Source organism: Populus euphratica, unplaced genomic scaffold, assembly GCF_000495115.2.
Source record: "Populus euphratica unplaced genomic scaffold, PopEup_1.0 scaffold2.1, whole genome shotgun sequence".
Classification (NCBI taxonomy): Eukaryota; Viridiplantae; Streptophyta; class Magnoliopsida; order Malpighiales; family Salicaceae; genus Populus; species Populus euphratica.
In genome coordinates this window covers 6,085,448-6,109,267 of record NW_011499846.1, presented here as the reverse complement: position 1 = coordinate 6,109,267, position 23,820 = coordinate 6,085,448, and the positions used below count along the sequence as shown (strand labels likewise).

Sequence of the window (23,820 nt, the reverse complement as noted above, 5' to 3'; positions counted from 1 at the left end):
TCTTATAAAAAATTTTTTTGAAACATTAATAAATCCTTACTACACTTGAAAATAATGTTGCAGTCCATTAAAGATACTTGTAAAACTAAAAAATTCTCATATTTCCTTTCTTTTTATTTTTATTTTAGAAAAAATTATGGTTATACTCAAGTAAATATGTCATGGTTGCGAGAGTCTATACATCGCATATAGGCTTTAATAGCATTATAGCATAACCGTCGAGGACTGCGTTGCATTAGTCAAGTAAATGAATTCTTCTGTTAAAGTTAAAATTCTAGAAAAAAGAAAGTTAAAGTAAAGTATAACCCTATAAACATAATACATAGGCATATCTACTGAAATATAATCTTTACGTAAAGGCCACCCTATCTAACTTTCCGGCATTAAGATACGTTTCAGATGTGGATGATTATCATAAGAGATTCCCAACATATCATAAGATTCGATTTTGCACTTCTCGACAAATATAATTTGTTTCGTTACTCTAAGTGGTTATTCTTTTTTAGTTAATGAATAATTTTTTATTCTGAATTCTTCATTCTTGTATGAAAGGGATTTTTTCTAAATATAAAGTCCACAAGTCAAAAGAAAGTAAATAACAAAATTGATGTAACCTATTCTAACTTATATTACAAGACCTTCTTAAATCCCGATTGAGATGAAAGTGTACTCCAATATTGAACATTATATTGGGAGGTAAATTTTTAATCATATCCAATATTCGGATTAAGAATTATAATTATTGTCATAAAACTTAATAGCATAATTATGCTAGAATACTTGCTCATTTGAATGTACTTCATGATTAGTCTTCTTATTTATAAAGAAATTCAATGTTTATTCCCTTGAAATCACACAAAACTATTCTACGTTTGACAAGTAATTACTAAAAATGAATTTTATCTTGATTTTTTAGTAGCATAATGATGATTAAATAATTACAAAAAGCCCCTGTATCAAGATATAAGACTTCTCGTTTCCAATGCTAGATAGAGTGATTATAGAAATGGATCTTGTCATATCTTATTGATGCCAAACAAATAGTCTAGTGTTGGAGTCATTATATTTCCTATCATTTTTTTCATAAAGCGTGTTGCATTTGATATTGTGGTGATTTTTAAAAAATAAATTAAAAAAGAATAGATATTATATCTTGTTCTTAGATAGAAAAAGGTTTTGTTTAAAGAGTTTTCACCTAATATTATAGTCATTAAGAACCCTAATTGGTTAACAAATATTTTATGGTTTGGGATTAATTATGCAAAAAAAAAGATATTATCACTCTTTAAGTGTCCTACCTAAGACAAGTTGCATTACTAGTTTTGCTTTAAATTACAAAGAGTTTGTTGGATGTTATGATAGTCTCCTTGTAATATTCTTGACTCTAGTGCCAGTGAATATTCAATTATAAATACTTTTAACTCTTGCATTGGTAAATATTACGTAACACAAAAAAATTACTAGTTTTGCTTTAAATTACAAAGAGTTTGTTGGATGTTATGATAATCTCCTTGTAATATTCTTGACTCTAGTGCCAGTGAATATTCAATTATAAATACTTTTAACTCTTGCATTGGTAAATATTACGTAACACAAAAAAATATGGTATTCATAACTCCAATGCTAATGAATAAACCGGTAAAATAAATTGAACGCAAAGCATACATATATATTTAAAAAAAAAAGACATGTATTGCATGTCATTTTTGCATTTCACAATAAAATTTATAAATCAAATATACAGTCAAATCATTGAAAAAAACACAAAGAACTCACAAATAAACTCAAAAGCGTCCACTAGTTTTTCTATAATTTTTTATATATAAAAAAAAAAACTTGTCTGGTCAGCTGGGCCTGAGGGCCAGGCCCATCCCAACCACAACTGGGTTTTGTGATTTTTTAGGGGTATAGCTGGATCTAGCCCAGCCCAGCCCGGTTAATGTTCTACGCTAGTAACCCGGCTCCTCTCCCTCTCTTTTTTAACTTGCAGGAGGCATGCTTGCTACAGGAAGAAGGTAATTAAAAATGCAATGAGGAAACGAAAACGGCTTACTTGGTTTGCAGGGACGAGAATCCACGGGTGCTTCTTGTTGGGCGAAGCTTTTGTTTTTGACTTCCTTTCTGTTTTCCGTCTTTTCTTCTTTCGTTCTCTGTTTCTGTTTCTCCAGTCAATTCTCTCTTCGTCTCTTCTGTTTTTTTCTCTGGTTTTCTCTCCTCTTTTGCTGCTTTTTTTTTCTCTCTCCTCTTTTGGTCTGGTTCGGTGATTTTCTGTTTAACGGAAAATAGGCATTCCTTTGTTAGTTTTCTGAAAGGAAGCCCCGAAGGTCCTTCCGTTCTTTGGTTTTCTCTTCGTCTTCGTCTTCGTCTCTCTCTCTCTATTGTGCTCTCTCCTTCCTTTTTTTCAGGTTCTTTTCCTCTGTTTTTCTTCCCCCCTATTTGTGTGTGTCTCTGTTCTTCTTGTGTAGTATTCCTGTCTGTCTTTCTTCAATGTTCGTGTTCTTTTTTCGTCTGTCTCCCGTCTTTGTCATGTTGAATTGCAAATACATATGCATACTTGTTTCAGCAAAATTGTTCAATTGTTACTGATTGAAATAAATTAATGTATTGGCTCGAGATTTACATGCACAATTCATCATTACTTGAAAGTCTTTAACAGAGTAACGAAGCGATTCCCACGTATGGTACAGAACACCTAAAACATATTAATTATGTCTTACCTTCTTTTATGTGACTTTTCAGAGGAATTCAAGAGCAATATCTTCTTCATCAGCGTCCCAGGTTGGTCATTGTGAACAAACCACTTCAACATAACAAGTGCACCTTACCTGAGTCTTAAAGTGAAAAGGATACAGCCGACCATTTGGAACGATTGTTCAAACAGATAGGACCCGATCTTATATTATTGGTCTTAATGATGAGAACCTAGATCCGAAACTCTTCTTCACAAACTCAAGTCTTGAATAGAAGATTACAAGATTTTGGTGGCATCAAGATATGAATTTCCAAGTTTTGGATCCACTTATAAATCGAAAACATTGAATTTTGCATATGTCATGACATTTTTTCACAAGATGGCATTACCACAAGATGGGCAGTCATATACACTCTAGATCAACATATTTTAGAGGAAACGAACATGCTTAATTATTCAATTTGTATATCAACATATTTTAGAGGAAACGAACAAGCTTAATTACTCAATTTGTATTTGGTTTTTCACCATCAACTCTAGGCATGTATTTATAAAAGTATCGAATGATCAAACTAAAAAAAAAAATGAAAATAAATTAAAGTTAATCTAAATTAACATGTAAATTAGTGACTATAAGCATAGGATTTAAATAACCGCACAGACAAAAAAGTGAAAAAAAAAGAAGCATAAAGACCATTTTTTTTAAAAAAAAAAATAAGAGTTAAAGGATAAGATTGAAAATAAATTAATTTTATAAAAAAACTAAAATCACTCTTTATTAACCTTGACTATAAGGCAGAGACTAACCCTCATAGAGACATTTCCTATCTGTGAACGTACCCAGATGTTCACAGACATTGGATAATGATAGGGACGATATACAACATCTTGGATTTATTCGTACACCAATAAAAACGGCAAATGTCTCAGAAAGAAGAAACTTGTTTCCTCGGATTCACTACTCTTGCATTGCGCAAGCACAGTCACTGTTCCTTTTAGTTACGAAGAAAAATGAGAGTGGTTATGATGCCTTCCATTAAACTGGAAGAGAAATTCATAATTTCAGAGAAAAAAAAAGAAAAAGGTTTTAAAGAATTTAATATGAACACAACCCCCCCACTGTCGAGGACACCCCTCGAAAACTGATAGTGGTCACTCACGCTATCTTCTCTTTCTTAGCTCTATATCTTCCACTCCTTCCAACAAATTTAAGAGCCTCGTCAATTAGAATTACAGGCGCTGAAATCAAGATCACTAGAAACCATTCTTTCAGGCTCAATGGAACGATTCCAAACACATCAGCCAGGAACGGAACATACAGTATAACGCAATGCAATCCGAATGAGACTGACATGGCCACTAAAAGCCAAGGGTTCCTCCAAGGTGGCATCGTAACCAAGCTATTGTCTTCAGAAAGCGCATTTAGGGAATTGAACATTTCAATCGCCACCAACACAGAAAGTGACAGGGTCATCGCCTTCACTTTGCCAGCAGAGAAATAGTCACAAGGGTTTGAAAAGGCGATCATGCGTCCCCCACCAACCTGGTATGGAGTCACGGTGAAATTTGACCATGTGGGGCACTCTCCCCAGTTGCGAAGCTGGGAGAGTTGAACCAGTGTGTGCCCATCGCTCACGAGATTGATACCCAGAAAAGAAGCCTGGGTATACCATAAAACAAAGATTCCAACAGTTGCAATTCCTACATAAGAACCGATGACCTGAATCGCAAAGATGTTAAAATGGTGTTATTCAATGAAAACAAACGTGAGACTTTCTTCACTAAGTGGAGTAAAGAAAGAAATTGATGTTGTTTCCTCAAACAAGGACGAACATAAAAGAGCAAGTGTCAAAGTCTTTTTATGAGATCAAAATGAACTAGAGTGCTGAAAATGATTTACCAGGTAGCGGAAGAGGACCCAGGAATTTATGAGGGCATCATTGCATTTGCGGGGTGGTTTCCGCATTATATCAACATCAGCAGGATTAAAACCAAGAGCTGTAGCAGGAGGGCCATCAGTAACCAAATTCACCCACAAAAGCTGTACTGGTATCATACACTCTGGTATACCCAAAGCAGCAGTTAAGAAAATGGATATCACCTCTCCAACATTAGATGATATCATGTACCTGCAGATTGAAGAATATATACAGATTCCATAAAACAGAACTTGGAAGGAAAAGATCAACAAAGAGATGTACCTGATAAAAGCTTTCATGTTGTTATAAATTGAGCGACCCTCCGCAACTGCTGAAACAATGGAACTAAAGTTATCATCGGCCAAAACCATATCAGAAGCTTCCTTCGCCACCTGTATTGGTAAAAATGGCAGGTGTTACTGTTAGCCAAAAGATCTTTCCCTACGCAGTTCAAAAAACAAAAAAAAAAATGAAAGTTGACTTGTTAACTGTAATTAAAGAGTACAACTTTGCTTAATGAATGGAAATCGAACAGCAGTGGAGCATTGATGTTGCATCATGCATTCCCCAGAGTGGGGTGGGCAGTATGAAGGCAACAAGTGAGAAATGCATCCCCATGTCCCCCAATAAATGATTGACCAACTTACCTCAGTTCCCGTTATTCCCATGGCAATTCCAATGTCTGCGAGTTTAAGTGCAGGTGCATCATTGACACCATCTCCAGTCATTGCCACAATCTCGCCCATATCCTTCAGCATCCTCACAATTTCTTGCTTGTGTCTTGGCTCAGCTCGTGAGAAGACCTTCCCTCCAGGCTTGGACAAAATTTCCATTTGTTCTGAAGGGGAAAGAGCAGTAAACTCTTTGCCAGTAAAACTTCTTCCCCTGAGACCTTCACCTTCATCAAATAACTTGATTTCCTTACAAATAGCCTCAGCTGTAGATTTGTTATCTCCAGTTATAACCATAACTGTAATCCCAGCACCTCTACAATCCTCAATTGCTTTGTGCACTTCCTCACGTGGGGGGTCCTGTTCAATATTGAAATTATTTTTACATTACTGGTCTTACAATAATGGATGTTAAACAGAACGATTGCAACATATACTCACCCTTAGGCCAACAACTCCTACAAAAACCAAATCACTTTCAATGGACATGTAGTAAGCTGGATCGAGCAACTTCTTGTGTGCTGGATGATTTTCAGCATGGTAGTCTGAAAATTCCCCCAGGTCATCCTTATATGCCAGTCCCAAGCACCGCAACCCCTTAGAGCTCATCTCCAAAAGTCTCAGAGATAATAGCTGCCTACAAGGTTCATCTATTGGAACAACAGATCCATCTGCCAGCTGCACATGTGAACTGCGCTCCAGTAAACTCTCGACCGCTCCCTGCGGATCCCAAAAATTAGTTTCATCTCCAAATACCAGTAGATGAAATCAGTAATTGAAGCAAGCTATTGACCAAAAACACCACTGGCAGGAAAAACATTGATAAAAACATGTTTTGTAAATTGGCACTGTCAAATTCAGCAAATCTCTCCAATCAATAGTTAAGAATCTTAAGATGCAATTTTGTTTCTTCTTGTTCTTTTTCTTTCTTTTTTTTCTGTTAATCAGATGCATTTCATCATTAGTAAAACAAGTATTACCATGTTTAAAATCAAGCACTAAAATAATATATTGGAAAACAATATAACTGAAGAATTACTTCAAGATTGGTCAATTCAATGAAACCTCAACTTGACTGGGCTACCATTAAACCATGCATCAGTTAGCCAGAAATTAATCCAATTTAGATGGATAAAAAAAAAATTAGGGATGCCTTGCACACTCCAGTAGCTTTAATAATGAAACACGACCAACAAGCATTGCAACCTTAGTTTCTAGTATTGATCAGGATTTGTATTTGCATTTTTCATGCTGGCTAATAATTAATTCTCAAGCCCATTAGGTTTTCAAGCTTAACCAATCAGGAACCTGTTTTTAGTAGATTAACTCCTGTTTCAAGTGAATTGAGTTTCCCAGTAACGAAACGAAAGGCACTAAAATAAGTACTTCAATTTCCTATCACTATTTAGATAACATGTCGGAGACAACAAGTTAATCACTAACTCCGAGAAGTGATCATAATTTCATCAAAATCAGCTAAGAAGATTAATAAACCTTAACAAGAAGTCGATTTTGTCCATTGGGCTCCCGTACAATAATGCTCATTGACTTACGAATGCGATCAAATTCCAATATGGCAAGCCTTTTCGATCTTTTTGTCCACCACTCGCAGCTCCCTACAGTGACCAAATGTTAATAAGACAGAAAACTGCATAACTGTCGCACGACTTGCATCATATAAATATGTTCAGGTTTCTGCTTACCTAATTTCACTGTGCTACGATCAATCAAATAGTTTGCAGCAATCTGCATATCCCGAATTTTTTCCCTTGCCTTGGCATCTGGGACACCCATCTTCTCAACCAAAACCTTTAGAGCGGCCTCAGTAGGCAAACCTGTAGCCCTGAAAAGACGACCGTCACAAAAGATCCCAGCGTCGTTACAGACAGCACATATCTCTGCCATGGCTTGCAAATTAGCATCCATATTATAGCAAGTCCAGTCAACAATTCCACCATCCTTAGGATCATAAGTTGTTCCTTCAACACGAAAAATTCGAGAAGTAGTAGTTTTTCCACCCATAGTGAAGAACTCTGTTACAGACATCTGGTTGGTGGTCAAAGTCCCAGTTTTATCTGAACAAATCACAGTTGTGCATCCTAAAGTTTCCACGCTTGGAAGCTTTCTCACAATTGCATTCTTTTGTGCCATTTTCCTGGTACCCAGAGCCAAGCAAGTCGTGATTACAGCAGGGAGGCCTTCTGGAATTGCTGCTACAGCTAAGGCAACAGCTATCTTGAAATAATAGGTGCATTTCTCAAAAGAAAATCTGATATTTGCAGGCCATCCATCCACAATATCCCATGAGAGGAAATTTTTGTAATTAATGACCCATACAACGAGGCAAGCAAACCCAATAGCAGTTGTAAGCCTGCCACCAAATTCATCCAACTTCTTCTTCAGTGGAGTATCACTCCCTTCCAGAGAAGCCTCGTGTATTTGCTTCTGAATTTTTCCAATCTCAGTTTTCATCCCAGTGCTTATAGCAATGCAAATACAGCTCCCATTAACAACAGTTGTGCCAGCAAAAACCATATTTTCCTTAGCCTGCAACTCACAGTCATCCATGAATATGGGAGCAGTGCCTTTCAAAACAGGCATCGCCTCTCCAGTCAATGAGCTCTGCTCAACTCTCAAAGTCGATGTCTTCAAAACTGCCACTCTCATGTCAGCCGGCACTTTATCTCCAACCCGCAGTTCCACTATGTCACCAGGGACAAGCTCTCGAGCTGGCAAGTCCGGCATCATGTACCCATCCCTTAAAACCTTTCCAGATTCACATTGCATCTCCTTAAGGGCTTCAAGAGCCTTTTCGGCATTAGTCTCTTGCCACACCCCCACAATAGCATTAAGGGCTAAAATCAAAACTATAACAAGTGGCTCCACATAAGCTTCAAATCCAGCCTCCCCAGACTCACCCGCATGTAAATAAGCTAGAATAAATGATATAAAAGCTGCAACCAGGAGTATCTTTACAAGCATATCATCAAATTGTTCTAATACTAACCACCACAAGGGCTTACCCTTCTCTTTAGCAAGCTCATTCCAACCATACCTCTCTCGCCGCTTCTCAACCTCATAAGAACTCAGACCCTTGTCTAACTTCACATTGAACTCTTTCAAACACTGCTCCACAGACCATGACCATGCAGGGAATGGTTTTTCCTCCATCGAATTCAATTTCAACTCCAAAACTTTAATTTATTCCAAAAATCTTTATCTAACTTCCCTCAAAATCCTACAACACAGTTGATTACATAGTCAAATCCAATAGCCAGTTTAGGAAAAAAAAAAAGAAAGAAACGAATTTCACTATTTCTAACTACAGATAAACAGAATATAGCCGCAAACACGAATAAAGCATGCAACTTCATTAATTTAAAAGCATAGGTATAACAAACCAAAATCACTTTGAAAACTTTTTTTCCCCCCTCTAACCACTAAAAATTCATGCTAGAGGAGGGGTAAAAGAACAATCAATAAGCATGATAGCTCAAAGCATGATAACTCAAATATGCAGCAGGAGGTTCATAATTCCAGCACACCAAACCCAACCACCCAAAACGAAAATCCCTCTGATAACTGTCTTGTCATACACCCACCAAAAGAAGAGTTGTAGTTAACTAGTTACAGTACCCCCAACAAACCAAAATAAACAGAAAGACTCGTAAAATCAAAACAACTTACAACAAAGAAAAAAAAAGAAAAAAGAAAAAGAAACACCATCATCGTTATCAAATGTAGACTGTAAATCTTACCCGTGGATCAAAACATCCATTTGGACAGCAAAAGAAAACAAAATCTTCCAAACTTATAGTGCAAGTAAAAACTGAGGCATAAAGAGGAGAAGCAGAATTGGAACCTTTGAATGCTAAGTTAAATACAAGAAAGTTGGCTTGGAGACAAAGCAAAGGCTACAAAGAAAAATTCTTTGTTCTCTGAGGAAACACCAAATAAAGAAAGGAATAGGAAAAGAGTGAGCCAGTCAGACATTCCACAATTGTGATCAAGACTCTTCTTCTTCTTAATCCAGTCTTGATTTTGAGGACTACATGCTATGTCTCTTTCTCTCTCCCTCCTTTTGAAGAATCAAAGGGATGGTGGGTGGTTTTGGAATTTTGGGATCTTCGCTTTTAATATTCCTCCACTACGGGCAGTTTAAATATTTTGAAAATGGAAACCGTTTGTTTTCACTTAAATACCCTTATGAAAGGTTGTGGAATGACAGTTCTACCTTTAAATTCCTCCACTACGGGCAGTTCAAATATTTTGAAAATGGAAACCGTTTTTTTTTACTTAAATACCCTTATAAAAGGTTGTGGAATGACAGTTCTACCTTTGCAGGGTTGACCTTCTGGAGTTTGTAATTTGCATATAATGAATGGTGTCGTGTCTTTGACCATACACGTATAAGGAATCCGGAACTTGTCGGTCTCTGATAGCGAACGTATGTGTATGTGTATTTGCCCGGAAGTTTCTGAGGGATCACAAGTGGGATGGGGCACACGAGGACACTGACGTCTTGCGGGACGTGGGCTCATCAGGTGGTTTTCATTAATATGGAGCTGCACCAAGCATGATAACTGTCATCATATCCACTCGCTTAAAAATAGGAGATTAATAATTGGAAGAGGAGTGGATTCCTATGAAATTTATTGGTTTTTTTATGTTGTAGTAGATGTTATTTTTAAAAATAATTGTTTTTTTCTAAATGTATTAAAATTATATTTTTATTTTATTTTTTAAATTTTATTTTTTATATCATTATATCAAAACAATTCAAAAAAATTTAAAACATTAATTTAAAATAAAAAAATTAAATTTTAATAAAAAATTAATTTCAATATCAAATATCTTGTTAAACCTAAATTGAAAAATATAATATAGAGGTTCATTCTTTTTTAAAGCTCTTTTGTTTTCAACGTGTAACAATTAGTTTGTTATTGTAAATGTTATGAAAATGTTTTGGAGTGACATTCCTCATCAAAATAAATTAATTTTATTTATTTTTATATTTTATAGTCTTTTAAGAGTTTAACTTATAACAAATATTTTATTCTTCACTTTTAGATATATCATTTGATATCAAAACTTAAGAATTCTTCATGAATTTAGCTAAAGATAGTAAAAGATATGTATTAACAATTTTTGATAGTTAGTCGTTGTATAATATTGAATAATCATAACCAAAATAAATTGCACAAGATGATGTGTTCATGTAAGGGATGACTTTAAAAAATATATGTTCAAAAAATAATGTGTTGTTTTTTTACCTATGTCAGATGTTGTTGTTATTGAAAATCATGATGATAAAACCCATAACAAGATGAGTTGTATAAAAGTATATAGTAATGCTAGGAACACGGAATAGGATGACCCGTGCAAAAGTATTAGAAGTCCATAATGGGGTGGTCCACACGCAAAATATATATTTGTGATGGAGAATGGATGCTAATTGAAATCAAAACTCGAGAATGAGTTTTTTTTAGCTTGGAAAGATCGATACGGGAGCCTTTTTAGGAAAATACATATTTTTCTTGATTGATTTTATGTTTTCCTATTTTCATTTACTTATTTTGTAGTATTGTGGTTACTAGTTTTTTTTTTATTTGAAGGTTATAATTTTTTTAATTTATTTTTGTTCTATATAATATTGCTAGGGTTTTTTAGTTTTTTTTTTAATATATAAAGGGTTGTAATAACCTTTTGAAAAGTAAAGACATTGATAATAAAATTAAGTATGATGAGAGTCCCTGTAATAAAAACTTTATCCTTAGCTCTTGGCTATGTCGGGATGGATTTATGCGAGATGGAAGGATCTAGCTCGAGTTGTCCATCTATGATGGACCAAAGAGAATAAAAGAGAGAGAGGAAAAAAAAAGATTTAGTTTTGAAACTTATTCAAGCTACCTATTAAACATGAAACACGCGTATATATTGTTAAAGGCTAAGTCCAATACATAACTAAGTTAATGAGGATATGATAGAAGAAAAGCATATTTGATACTAGAGAGTTATAGATTGTATTTAAATTTAAATATGAAATCTTGAATTCTTGTTAAACTCGTACTATATATCTCTTGTAAAGCTTATAAAGAAAATAACAAGATAAACTTCTTTTATGACTAGAACTATAAAATCTTTTTATGGTATCATAATCATCCTGACTAATATCATATCTTTTACAATGTTTGTATCTTCCAACTAGAACTCAAACCCATCTCAATTCTAAACCTTTACTATTATGTATTGCATGGTCATAGTCAAGCTTCACTATGACAATCAACTTCTCTAGAAAGCCCAAATGGTTTTATATTTGAAGGGTTAAGATGTATTCGACTATGATAATGGTTTTATTCAAAAACTATTTTCAGTTATAAAAAGTTTATCCTTTAGTATTTATATTTGTTCCTCTTCAAATCTTGTTTATCTAGAATTGATATAACATGATAATCTTATTTTTAGCACTTTTATGATTTTTTTTTATTGAAAGTATTCTTACCCATGTTATTAACTTTGACACATCTGGGGACGTGTGGTTGTTTATTAAACAAAATTTCTCCTTCTAGTCAAAGGCCTGCATTGTTCATATTTAAACTTAGCTACTCATTCCTATAAAAAAGTGTTTCTCTGTCATTGATTATATTCTTCATATCAAGAAGTTCTCAGACGAGTTTGCAATTTTTGGTCAACCTCTCTCTAATGATGTCACCATATTTTATATTTTTTACAAAATTAGAAATTTGATTATAAGTCACAAGTTTCCACTTTAACTATATGATCAAGTGGTTAGCTTAATCTCGTAACCAGTATCACAAGTTTAATAGGTGAACTTGACAGAATCAAGTTTTTTTTTGTCTTTTTTAATTAATATTTTTTTTTCAATTCCATTCTTCAACATTGATTTGACTGGGAATAAAGTTTCATGATTTATTTTGATTTTCTTTGTATGAGTTTATCTAGGTCTCATGACTTGGGTTATGAATTTAACGGGCCAACCTAGCTGGCTCGAGTTTTTTTAATTGATATTTTTTCAATTTCATCCTTCAACATGAAATTAATTATGAATTAGCTTCATGATTTATTTTGAATTGCTTTCTATAAGGTTATTTTCATCTAATAACTGAATTCACATGTTTTGTGGGTTAACCCGAGTAGACTCGGATAATTTTACAATGTCCTATTTGTAGATTGAATTTTTTTTTTTAACATTCAACAATGAGTTTATTGAAAATTAAGTTTTATATTTTGTTATTTGATTTAATTTTTACTAGGTTATTACATTCTCATAACTTTATATTTTGTTATTTGATTTGATTTTTACTAGGTTATTACATTCTCATAACCTTTGTTACAGGTTTGACATGTTAACTCGGATTAACTAAAGTTATTTTTTATATTTATTTTTTACAAGGTTATCTTAATCTAATAACTCGAGTCACGGGTTTAGAATGTTAACTCATATTATTTTTTATTTTGTTATTTTTAATTATTTTTTTTAAATTTCATTCTTTTAACATTGGATTGATTAAGAATTAAGTTTTATAATTTGTTTTGATTTATTTTACATAAAGTTACCGTAGTCTCATGAATCAAGTTGAAAATTTAGTAGGTTAATTCAAATTGATCTAGATTGATTAAATATGCTATAGTTTTAATATTATAATTTAAAAAATATATTGTTTTGAATTTTTATAAATCAAATTATTTTTTTAATGATAATTTGAATTGACTTTAAATACATCAAACGAATTATGTCATCTCATATCAACTTTTATATAATTAAAAAAATTACTAAAAATATATTAGAATGTCAAAATATTTTTTTTGTGTTAAAAAATAATTTAATCTAATTCAGGGAGGCATCCATCTAAAATGTGTGTGTATATATATAAACCTCCAATGAGAGTGAAAGAACAGGTGTGCACTGGCAATACCTTTTGTTATCGAAACATGAGCAAGACTGCTCGACAGAGTGTCACTGGAACAGCACGGCCGCTTTAATTTAGTATTTTCTCTTTTGCTGTGAAGCTAATGCGCACATAATCATGATCAGCAATCTTTTAAAGCATAACCCCCCTTCCTGGAAAGTTCCATTTTGCTCTCACCTGCAACAAAAGTTGCCAGCACTGCATCATGCCGTCATCCGAAATCCAAAGACAGCAATGCTGCCATTTGCTCAGCTTGCTCGGTCGCCTCGTTGGGTTTCCTTCGGTGGTGTATATCATTACGGTACACCTTTATTTCTACAAAATTTTGTTTTGATTTTTTTTTTCATTTCAAATTATTATTATTATTATTATTATATTTTATATGTATAAATATTTTAAAAGATTATATTTTAATATATTTTCAATAACAGCTATTTTTTAAAAAAATCTCTATTATAATCTCCAATAATTTCTCTTCGCCGGTTTTCATTTAACTAACAAGGAGTGCAGTGTAAGATAGTGTCATGCTCGATTATTTTTCATGGCTCGTGTTGCTTTCCTTCATATTTTATAGCCTCTTTTTCCCCTTTTTTTAGTTGATCTCTTCCATTCCCTTCGTGATTGTTTATGCATTTGTTGAATTGCTTCGTTGTTAGCAAAGGAGAATGCCAGTTGTGGAGGGGGACTACTCTGACAATGAGCATACGTAGAATCGCATGAGACTTGGAAAATGATATGATTATCGGTGAAGACTTCTAATTTGAAGGTTTTACATTCTGATTTCTTTGCCTAGTGAATGGTGTTCGTGAGAGACCAGTATTTGTTATTATCATTGCGGTTATTTAGTGTATTTTAATTAAAAATATATTAAAATAATATTTTTTATTTTTTAAAATTTATTTTTGATATTAATATGATTAAATGATTTAAAAATATCAGAAAAATATTTTTTTTTAATAAAAAGTCAGATTTTAACATAGCATGCAGGAACGCTATTCTTATTCTTATTGTGTGTTTTAAATCCAATATAAATTAGAAAAGCCGATTTTCCAATCTCTTGAAAAATAAAATATATTGTTTAGAATGAAATGTCTTAGGTTGGATTATTTGATTTACGGGTTAGCGTATAGGCGGGTTCCTGCTATATTTATATATTTTTACAGAACCAACACAAAGTTAATTGGTTCCATCAACCGATATTCCTAGCAAAAATTATTTAATTTTTTTCTCTTTTTATTTTCTTTTAAATAATTTTAACGTGCTTTCCTCTTCATTTATATACGGTAGATTACTTTTTTTAAATGCATATACAAGTCGGTCATTGATCGGTTCGATAGATCACGAGTTACGGATCTTTTAGAAACGCGATCCAACTTGTATTTTTAAAAAAATTAATTTTTTTTGTTAAAAATTAATTTTTATAAATATTTTTGAATAATTTTAATATAGTAATAACAAAAATAATTTTTAAAAAATAAAAAAATATTATTTTGATGCTTTTCTAAATAAAAAACATTTTGAACTCTAATCATAAACATAATCTTAAACAAACCCAAAATAAATCATGAATTAAAACGATACAAAATAATTTTATCTATATTTTTTAATTATTTTCATTTTTAATTCCTAAATAATTAAAAAATTTTAAAACTTTTACACTTTTAACTTGCTTGTACTTGCACTTACACTTGGATTTTAATTCGTTTCGTTTCAATTTGCCTGTTGATTGATATTCGCCAACGACCCGATGTTATGCTGTAGGTAGTATATTTTAAGTCAATTTTAAACCTAAGAGTAGGAGGTACCGGGCATTATCAATATGTTGTTTGTGCATCGTGAAATTTGCTAACTGAGGAATGAAAATATTATACATGTATTTAATACAATTAATAAAAATTATATATTGACTAATGAATAAAAAAAATATAATTACTAATTAAAAAGTAAAATGAAACTTTAATATCTTAGTAAAAAGTAAAAGAAAGTTACAAATGTAAATATTTTATCTTGTATGTAATTTTTATTTTATTAGATATATCCTTGCGATTTGTGTCGGTTGCTAAATACTTATGATTTTTTGTTATATAAATGTATAATGTAAATACGACTAGTTTATATGAAATTTATCAAGGAAAAAATACAAGAATGAATTACAATAATCTCTTAAAGATATTATATATATATATAAAAAAAACCACTAACCAAGCACTTTGAAGAAATGAAAGAAATTATATTAATTAAAAAAATAATTTTTCTTTTTAAAAAGATAAGGAGTTGTTAGATATAAAAGGTCAAGTCCATGCAATTTTTCTTTTATTTTTATTCTTTTTTAAAAAAAGCTCAAAACATAACTCTCATCCAAATACCTCAACAACATCTTTAAAATCTTAATAAACATATTTTTATCCTCAAAACATCCTTTAATCATTTTTTTTTAAAAAATAAAATAATTGAATAAAAAAACTTATGGGCAGACATATTTTTATCCTCAAAACATTCTTTAATCATTTTTTTTTTAAAAAATAATTGAATAAAAAAACTTATGGGCTCGTATCTATCTTTTTTCGGCATGGTCAAATACATTCAAAAACAAAAACTACCATAACCCAACTAGATAAATAGAAAAATTAGCACATAAAATCAAAACAATTGATGAATTAACATAAGAGCAAATCTTTTGGGTGAAGTAACACCTTTTCACCTTATTGTACTTTTAAAACATGATAAGATGAAACTTCAATTATTTAGCTTAATTGATAACTGATTTATAATAGTTATTAAAATTGGTTGAATGGTTCAAAAAATAATAAGAAAAATATAAAAAATGCTAAAATTAGAGTGTCTCATTGAGATTTTTTATATTTAGAGATTCGATGGTCTATGTAGCAAAGCAATTACTATTTTAAAGAAAATAGCTTTTGAAAACTCCTATAAAAATTTGACCGCGATCCAACAATTGAATAAAAAATTATCATCCTTTTAAGCCGTCATTCTAGCCTGTCGTGACCCAACCTTCTATTGGGTCTAAACTTGTTTCACTTGTCCATAAAATATATCTTTTAGACCATCCATGTAATATATTTGGAGCTGACTCTTATTTAGCTATAACAAACCTACATATGACTGTTCAGAATCACATATTATCGCAAGTCTGATGGTATCATTGACATTGAACCATAAAATAAATTTGCTAGACTATCCATATAATCTGTTTAGGACTGATCCTTGTTTAGCTATGGTATATCCACATCTGACTGTTCGAAATCACATGTTATTGCAAGTTTAATTATATCATTAACATTGAAAAACAAAGAACAACTATTGTGTGAACAATAATTTTTTGAGATTAATTATTATTTATTTTTAAGTCTGAAGGCTCATATATTTTGACTTATAAAATGTATTTTGAAAAAAAAATTCTTTGAACTATGATTTTTATATAAAATAATTAATAAATTAATATAATTGAACCAAACCGATCAATTAATTTAATTAGATAAATGAAGTTTCATTTTGTCGAATTTTAAAAGCACAATACTTACTAAATAATATTATTATAAAGGAGAACAATTATCTTATCATACTTATAAATAGTAACACTTAGTAATAAGATGTCAATATGTTATTTCAAAAAAAAAATAATTGCAAAAGTTATTATTTCACCAATCTTTTTAAAAAACTGTTCTATTTTTTTTTTTAAAATCCAATCCAACCACTCGCTTTAACATTATATCAACCCCGAGACAATGTCCTATCCAATAAACACATACAATGGTCAAAAGAAACACTCAAAAGTTATCTTGATTGACCACCCTTTTCAAAGAATCCAGGCAGTCTTGCTTTTGTCCTTGCTCATCTGACCTCCCATCCACACCTCGACCGTTATCCTTTCTGCAACGCAATTTCCCGGAATTCCATCCCTCCACAGAAGTCTACTCCTAACCCCACTATTCATTAAAAAAGAAAAAAAAAAAGAAGAAAAATAACGTCTCCGGTGGATTGTGTCGTTTGATAACGGCTATAAACGGCTTAAGGGGCTGTCTGTAGTTTTTTCTCCAGGTTATTTGAATTGTTCTCCTCTCCAGCTCAACCCTACTCCGGCCACGAATTCCCTTGCGTCGTGGCTACCGGAATTGTTAAAAAAAGTCCAATTCATTTCCATTATTTATAATTTTTTTCAATATAATCGTGTAATTTACAGCCAGTGACGGAGAAAGGGGCTGGCAGTACCGTGACCCCCCGACAAGGAATTTTTTTTTCCCTCCCTTAACAATATCTATAATTTTAGCTCAAAAAATAAAAAAATAAAATAAAATCTTAATCTCCAGAATAATTTTTCTAACTTGACCCTTAATTTCATTTTTTTAGGTCCGCACCTGTTTATAGCAGTCATCGAGACAAATAGATTAATAATTTGTGAATTTTCTTAACAATAGATCATTTTTGAAACATGGATTAGATTTTATGAATATAATATTTCGTATTATGTTAAAATGATTTTTTTTATTTTTTATATTAATATATCCAAAAATTTAAAAATACCTTTTTTTTAAAAAAAAAAACACACATAGTCACGTAAACAAACACCCGGAATGCAAGAGAGAGTCTGATCAAAATGATACCTGGCAAGGTAAGGTAAGATGGCCTTAGTTTAACCAGCTCTACTGAGTTTTATTTGTCCAGTGGGCCTGATTATATTACCTCTTCAATAAACCCAACGGGCTTTATCCCTTCCTATATCTATTTCACGTCGAACATTGTTTCCTTCTATATCATCAACTTGATATCTCAAAAATACCCTTAATTTCCAGGGCTGAAGTAGTTGGCAGGTGGCACCACGAAAAAAAAGAAAAAGTGGAAAGGAAAATCTAAAGGTGGAGTCTAATTACGGGTTTCTATTTATATAAGCCCTACTCAATTATTCCTTGTTTCCTCGAGGGTTTTACTCCTTTTATCATCACGAACACGGTAAGTGCTCTTCCTCTTCAGGTATGGTTTCCGATCACTCTCCTTCCGTTAAATAAATCTCGCCTCTAGGGTTCTTATTAGTCTTCGACTGTGTTGGTGTTTAGTTAGGGGCGAATCGATTTGCAGGAATGGCGCGGCCAATTTTCGTTGGAAACTTTGAGCAGGAGACGAGGCAATCGGAGTTGGAGCGCTTGTTCAGAAAGTACGGACGGGTGGAGCGAGTTAACATGAAATCTGGTAAACTGTACTGTTTTTTTATTTGTTATTACTTTATTTGGTGATGAAATGCGGAAGGACTTGTAATTGAGTTTGATAAGTGGTTGAATAATATTATTTATGATTGAGCTGTGGCTTAGGAAAGAATGGAAGTTATTGGTTTTTTGCATATCAAGTTCGATTATCATTTAACTATTTTTTTTTTCCTTGTGAAATTATGTTGATACATGGTCCGATGGTTTTTTTTTTTTTTTTGGAATTTGACACTGTAGTTTATTGTGTCATGAACGATTTGTTTCGAGCTAAGTTTTGAGATTTCTCCAAGGGATTGCTAGTTTTGGTTTCGAGTGGGATTGGGTGGCTATTGTGTTAATTCTTGACTGGATAGTTATTCTGAAAATCAGTTTGTGGGATACAAAATATATGACTACTTGAGTAGTGGTGATTGCGTTCAAATTAAAAATCCATTTAGAAATAAAAAAGCGGAAATGGGCAATTTGAAGTTTCTCTGGAGAACACCTCCATATTAAGTGTTTGTTTTGACGCAGGAACTCTTACTAAGGAAATTTGAGCTTCTATCTGGGCTCGCCAACATTTGTAGTGGCTTGGAAACTTTCATGCTTGTTGCCCTCCTCCTCCTTCCACTCACAGATGGAATCATACTGTATTTTCTTCACTCGATCATCTGTCACTCACCCACCTCACCGCCCTAACTATGCATTTCAAAAGAGTGGTCGTGATGATCTCGGTCAATTTACTATGCCTTGTCTACCACTACTGATAATAGGAGGATGAATTGAAACCTGTCTTGCCATGCCTTCCATTTCTGAACTAGTGCTATCTGAATGGCGAAGCATGCTTAGCAATGACATCTCAGCGTGAAACTTTGGATTTTAAACTCTTAAATGCCAACATCTTCACTTAGTTCATCATGCAACGCTTCCACAATCTGCATCCCTATGTGCATCAGCCCATCAAGTATTCTGCAGGTGTTGTATAAATTTCAAGTTCTTACCAGGACAAGGAATCCTGATTTGGCTGATGTGCCCTGGTTAAGTGGATTTAATTCGTAGGCCATGCATCACTTATCCTGTCTCTAATTTGAGTCTTTGCTGCAGGGTTTGCTTTTGTTTATTTCGAGGATGACCGTGATGCTGCAGATGCTATACGTGGACTTGACAATATACCTTTCGGTTATGACAGGCGCAGGCTTTCTGTTGAGTGGGCTAGGGTATATGTTGTTCTCACTTTGCTAGTTTTTAATCTAATGTTTTGTCCACGTGTTCCCCAAATTGTTGCTATATTTTTTTGTAAGTGGTTGAGATTTATTTTGTTCTCTGATTATATCATGAATACGCTAGGGTGAACGTGGTCGGCATCAAGATGGACCAAGGTCGACAGTGAACCAGAGGCCAACTAAAACCCTGTTTGTTATTAATTTTGATCCAATTCATACAAGGGTTGAGGACATAAAAAGACACTTTGAGCGTTATGGAGAGGTTCTTCATGTCAGAATTCGACGGAACTTTGCATTTGTGCAGTTTGAGACACAAGAAGATGCTACCAAAGCTCTTCAGTGCACGCACATGACGTTAGTCAACATTTTTTGACTATGTTTCTTGTTAAAATGGCCTGGTTATATTTTTCTTTTTTAGATCAGATGATTAACATAATGTAACGTCTTACATTTCTGCAGCAAGATATTGGACAGGGTGGTTTCTGTTGAGTATGCTTTGAGAGATGACAGTGAGAGGGGTGACAGATATGATAGTCCTCGAAGAGGAAGTTATTATGGGAGGTCGCCGAGTCCAGCTCATCACAGGCGGCCAAATCCTGATTATGGTCGAGGTCACAGCCCTGTTTATGATAAGTACAATGATCCAGTGCATGACAGGCACCGAAGTTCTGATTATGGTAGGAACAGAAGCCCTGAGTATGGCAGACACCGCAGGTATTGCTTTCCACTTGAACTGATTCTCCACTCTTTTTTTTTTCGCTTGTTTTTCCAAGAAACAGCACTGCTGTTTGAAGCTTATCTTCTCATCTTTTCCAGAGGAACGCATATTTTTCAATGTCTTGTTTTCTTATGTATGTTTACAGTCGATCACCAGTTTGAAGATCGAGAACACCAGTTTGAAGATCGAGAACACGGGGAATGATGGGAAGCTTTCTGCTTGTTTCACTGCACCATCTCGTGTAATTGCAATAGCTTAAGATCCGTAGAAAAGTGCATATTGGCATAGTATATGTTGTTTCTTCTCCAGTGTAGATTTCATGGATTTACAATTTGGGACACTTGTCTATTTTATATCAAAGTAGAGATATTGGTCGAATTTGGTTTGTCATTGGCCGCATAATAGACGGCGATGTTCTTAAGTTCTGGCATCATCCTCGTTAAATTCCTATTAATAGATGGTGATTTTCTGTCAAACCGCGCCGATGCCTTCAAAATTGTTTTTTGGTTATGTAGTTGGGAAGCTGGATGTTCAATTAATTTAGTAAGTCGTTTCCTTGGATGGATGATTAGGCTAAAAGAATTGTAAATTATATTCCCACTTCTCCGTTGAGTTCATGGGCGGTTTTTTTTTAAAACTCAATTATCATGCCTGCATGTTTTTAGTTTATGGCCTTTTAAGAGAAGACAAACCTGTCCATTATCCAACGTCCTATCCAAGCATTTTAGGATTGTTAGCTTACCTGCTTTCCTCGCCTGCTAGAAGTTTATTTGTCTTGCTTGGAAGGCTAGCCTCACCTGCCCCCTCTTTGATGTGCCTAAAATAAAAGCCTTTTGAGTTTTCATTTTCAGTGAACAATGCACGCGTGGAATACGAACTTGGAGACCCACATGATCATCACCTCACCGTGAGTAGTTTACGTGAAGGTGAGTGATTGTGTATTCGTGTCACTTGTTACTGCGTTTAGCATCTCTTTTCATTCAGTTAGTGGCCGGATCTGTTAATCTGAGAGCACTTCCTGTTAAGGGTAGATGTATTCCTGCATGCAGTACAATGAAGTTCATTGCGCTCATCAATTACAACCTGCTCGTACAACATAATGAAAGAGACAACCTTCTTCTAAGTTAATACAACAGGAAAAATCAGGGTGAGGATGTCCTTAGTTCCTGTTCAAGTGCCTTCTGCAGCCAGGTTTCAGCATCCTGCATCATCTCAGGACTCAGTCTCACCATCAGAACGCAGAATTCTGTTTCATTGAGTGCTCCATCTCCGTCAAGGTCTCCTTCTCTCACCATAGCCTCCGCATCTTCTTTGCTCATCCCTTCCATCCCTAGCAGGGCCGAATTCCTTCGCAGACTTTCTGATGTAATCAACCCCTTTTCGGGGTCCGCCAGAAGACGAAAGCCCCCACATAATTCAGACACAAAAGCCTTTACATCAAGCTTCTCTGCCATCACCGGTAACAAATCCTGGTACTCGCTGCTTGTTGCAGTTTTCATCCCAATTTGACCCTTCTCCATTTCTGTTGATGAGAAAACTCAGGACAATATTTGGGCGTGGAAAAATATATAAAGCCTTAGGGATGAGCTAAGGTTGGCAGATTTATCTGACCTTTTATAAGCATGGAAAGTGTCATTGCTTTTTCGATATGGTCCCATATCATTTGGGCAGTTTCTAATGAAGCTCAAAAGAAAGAAAACACATCAAATACATTGATATCCATCCAGTATTCATGTAAATGGACGGTCTGATTCATGGGTCAGGACACATATCTAGAAATTGGCAGCTCAGCGTTTTACATGTTGTGTGGTGGTGCCACCATTTTAAGATTTTTCCCTTATTTTATTCCCAGGAATATAAGTTTCTAGGAAGGTTCATCTTGAGGGGAATACAGGATCGTGTGGGCTGCGGCTAGACGCAAACTTAATAATTGATGGGATGAATTGGCTTAAAATGTCCGATTGGGGTGCTTCTGTGAAGGTTCCTGTTCTCTCCCCCCACTCTAACAATTTGATGTTTGGATTCTTCCATTGATTGTTCTCTGTCCATTATAATACTATGATTTATATGTTCCATCCAATTCGTCATTGACTCCAGCATCTAACGCACGCACTAGACCATTGGAAGCGTGCACATGCCTTATCATGTAAATTGTGGATGCTGTCAGAATTTCTTAGGAGAAGCAACGATTTTGCAGAATATTTGACATATAACCAAGCGAATAACATACTACACAAACGATAAGCACACACATATAAAACTATTTCGGATAAAACAAGAGATAAAGATAGTTGTTTGTCAAGAACTCCATTTCTTCTCCTTAAAGCTAAATTATTCGTCAATTAATGTAAACTATTTTAATATAAATGATTTGCCGGGATTCTAAGAAGGATATCACAAGAGCCAAGAAGGGAAAGAAAATAAAACATTTTTTTCTATGTTCTCGAACTATTCGGATTTTCAAAAATAATTTTTTAGTTTTGAAAATTAAAGCAGAATAATAATAATAATAATAATAAAAACGTGCTTGCTCTCCGTTAAGACTAAATCAATCCATTAACTTTATCATAACCAATTTTCCAACTTATAATTTTTAAAGCTATCCACGAGTTTTTTTTCCCCTAGTAATTAATGAATCATTTATCATGTGTGCTTGCTCTCCGTCAAGACTGAACCCTAATTAAGATTCTTTTTTCTTTCTTTTTTGTCTTATCGAATACATAAGATTAGGGGAGATTCCCATAAAGACTTGCTCCCAGCTGAGAGCCTAAGACCCTTTCAACATCCATAAACAATAATTTTATTTTATTTTTTGCTGAATTTGATGGTGAGAGATCCTTGCCAAGTCATCTAGAAGTTTGCACAGTTCGGTTTGAAACTAAATTTTCTTAATTTTTGATGCTCCTTTCGAATCATTATATGCTAATTGCTTGCCCACTACATGTTGGAGTGAAGATCTTTCCAACTTTTTTCGTATCTTCGAAGTTGAATATCAGTGCCATATATTATTCAGGAGAACGATTGACCCCGTCTGTCTAATGAAAAAAAAAAAAAAAAACCATGTTTCTCGAATGAAAGACAAGCAAGAAAGCTCAAACCCACACATAAAACCAAAGAGAATCTCGTACTCTTGAACATGGCAAGTGATTGGATAGCCAGCGCTCACCAGTTGCGAGTTTTTGGGCTCACGAACATCTCCTATTAGCCCTGGATCGAGTGGTCTTGCCATGCCCTTGGGTCTTACCCATATGATGTGGTGGGCTAAACGGTGCGCGGCGAATTGGTGGCATCATTAAATTGCAGGGTTTTTGCAGGGATAATTGTTTTCTTGTCTGATGGAAGCATAATTGGTTTTTTCATGCTTACAAATTTCATGAGCTCATCAGTTACGAAATTGTTGTCCTCGTCTCCCTGGTAGCAAGGCCATTTTAATAATTGACGAGTACCAGACTGTCTGTGCATGCAATT

At 33.9% G+C, this 23,820-nt stretch overlaps 3 protein-coding genes and 1 long non-coding RNA gene across 9 annotated transcripts; 1 reads left to right on the top strand and 3 right to left on the bottom strand.

Annotated features, from left to right (window-relative positions):
* Positions 1–336: 336 nt before the first annotated feature.
* LOC105135514 (uncharacterized) lies at positions 337–22,936 on the bottom strand. The gene is made up of 3 exons (XR_844188.1): positions 22,925–22,936; positions 8,848–8,855; positions 337–456 (listed from the first exon to the last, which is right to left on the bottom strand). It is a non-coding gene; the product is annotated as an uncharacterized LOC105135514 (long non-coding RNA).
* ECA2 (ER-type Ca2+-ATPase 2) lies at positions 3,696–9,402 on the bottom strand. Of its 2 annotated transcripts, none has more exons than XM_011040339.1 (8): positions 9,041–9,402; positions 6,986–8,520; positions 6,777–6,898; positions 5,724–6,002; positions 5,259–5,642; positions 4,894–5,003; positions 4,593–4,821; positions 3,696–4,412 (listed from the first exon to the last, which is right to left on the bottom strand). In XM_011040339.1, exons 2-8 carry the CDS (start codon positions 8,451–8,453, stop codon positions 3,849–3,851), a joined length of 3,156 nt encoding a protein of 1,051 aa, XP_011038641.1. In that variant the 5' UTR covers positions 8,454–8,520; positions 9,041–9,402; the 3' UTR covers positions 3,696–3,848. The 2 variants fall into 2 exon arrangements, with proteins under 2 accessions (XP_011038641.1, XP_011038651.1); XM_011040349.1 differs by having other exon boundaries at positions 9,145–9,402.
* LOC105135474 (serine/arginine-rich splicing factor RS31) lies at positions 18,047–22,331 on the top strand. 5 transcript variants are annotated; one of them, XM_011040367.1, is made up of 7 exons: positions 18,047–18,202; positions 18,286–18,418; positions 19,516–19,628; positions 19,759–19,988; positions 20,094–20,348; positions 21,204–21,278; positions 22,205–22,331. In XM_011040367.1, exons 2-6 carry the CDS (start codon positions 18,310–18,312, stop codon positions 21,244–21,246), a joined length of 750 nt encoding a protein of 249 aa, XP_011038669.1. In that variant the 5' UTR covers positions 18,047–18,202; positions 18,286–18,309; the 3' UTR covers positions 21,247–21,278; positions 22,205–22,331. The 5 variants fall into 5 exon arrangements, with proteins under 5 accessions (XP_011038669.1, XP_011038662.1, XP_011038685.1 ...); XM_011040360.1 differs by lacking the exon at positions 22,205–22,331 and adding an exon at positions 21,402–21,475; XM_011040383.1 differs by lacking the exons at positions 21,204–21,278; positions 22,205–22,331 and adding an exon at positions 20,498–20,959 and having other exon boundaries at positions 18,049–18,202.
* On the bottom strand, positions 21,393–21,944 carry LOC105135506 (calcium-binding protein KIC-like). Its single transcript, XM_011040402.1, has one exon. The coding sequence runs from the start codon at positions 21,870–21,872 to the stop codon at positions 21,495–21,497; it is 378 nt and encodes a 125-aa protein (XP_011038704.1). The 5' UTR covers positions 21,873–21,944; the 3' UTR covers positions 21,393–21,494.
* Positions 22,937–23,820: the final 884 nt, after the last annotated feature.

Excerpts from the sequence above, each read along its gene's own strand:
- LOC105135474 (XM_011040367.1), top strand. The coding sequence starts at position 18,310 with ATGGCGCGGCCAATTTTCGTTGGAAACTTTGAGCAGGAGACGAGGCAA. Across the intron at positions 18,419-19,515 it reads GCGAGTTAACATGAAATCTG|GGTTTGCTTTTGTTTATTTC; the intron begins GTAAACTGTACT and ends TCTTTGCTGCAG. Across the intron at positions 20,349-21,203 it reads GAGTATGGCAGACACCGCAG|TGAACAATGCACGCGTGGAA; the intron begins GTATTGCTTTCC and ends TTTCATTTTCAG.
- ECA2 (XM_011040339.1), bottom strand. The coding sequence starts at position 8,453 with ATGGAGGAAAAACCATTCCCTGCATGGTCATGGTCTGTGGAGCAGTGT. Across the intron at positions 6,899-6,985 it reads TCGTAGCACAGTGAAATTAG|GGAGCTGCGAGTGGTGGACA; the intron begins GTAAGCAGAAAC and ends TGGTCACTGTAG. Across the intron at positions 5,004-5,258 it reads TGGGAATAACGGGAACTGAG|GTGGCGAAGGAAGCTTCTGA; the intron begins GTAAGTTGGTCA and ends TTACCAATACAG.
- LOC105135506 (XM_011040402.1), bottom strand. The coding sequence starts at position 21,872 with ATGGAGAAGGGTCAAATTGGGATGAAAACTGCAACAAGCAGCGAGTAC.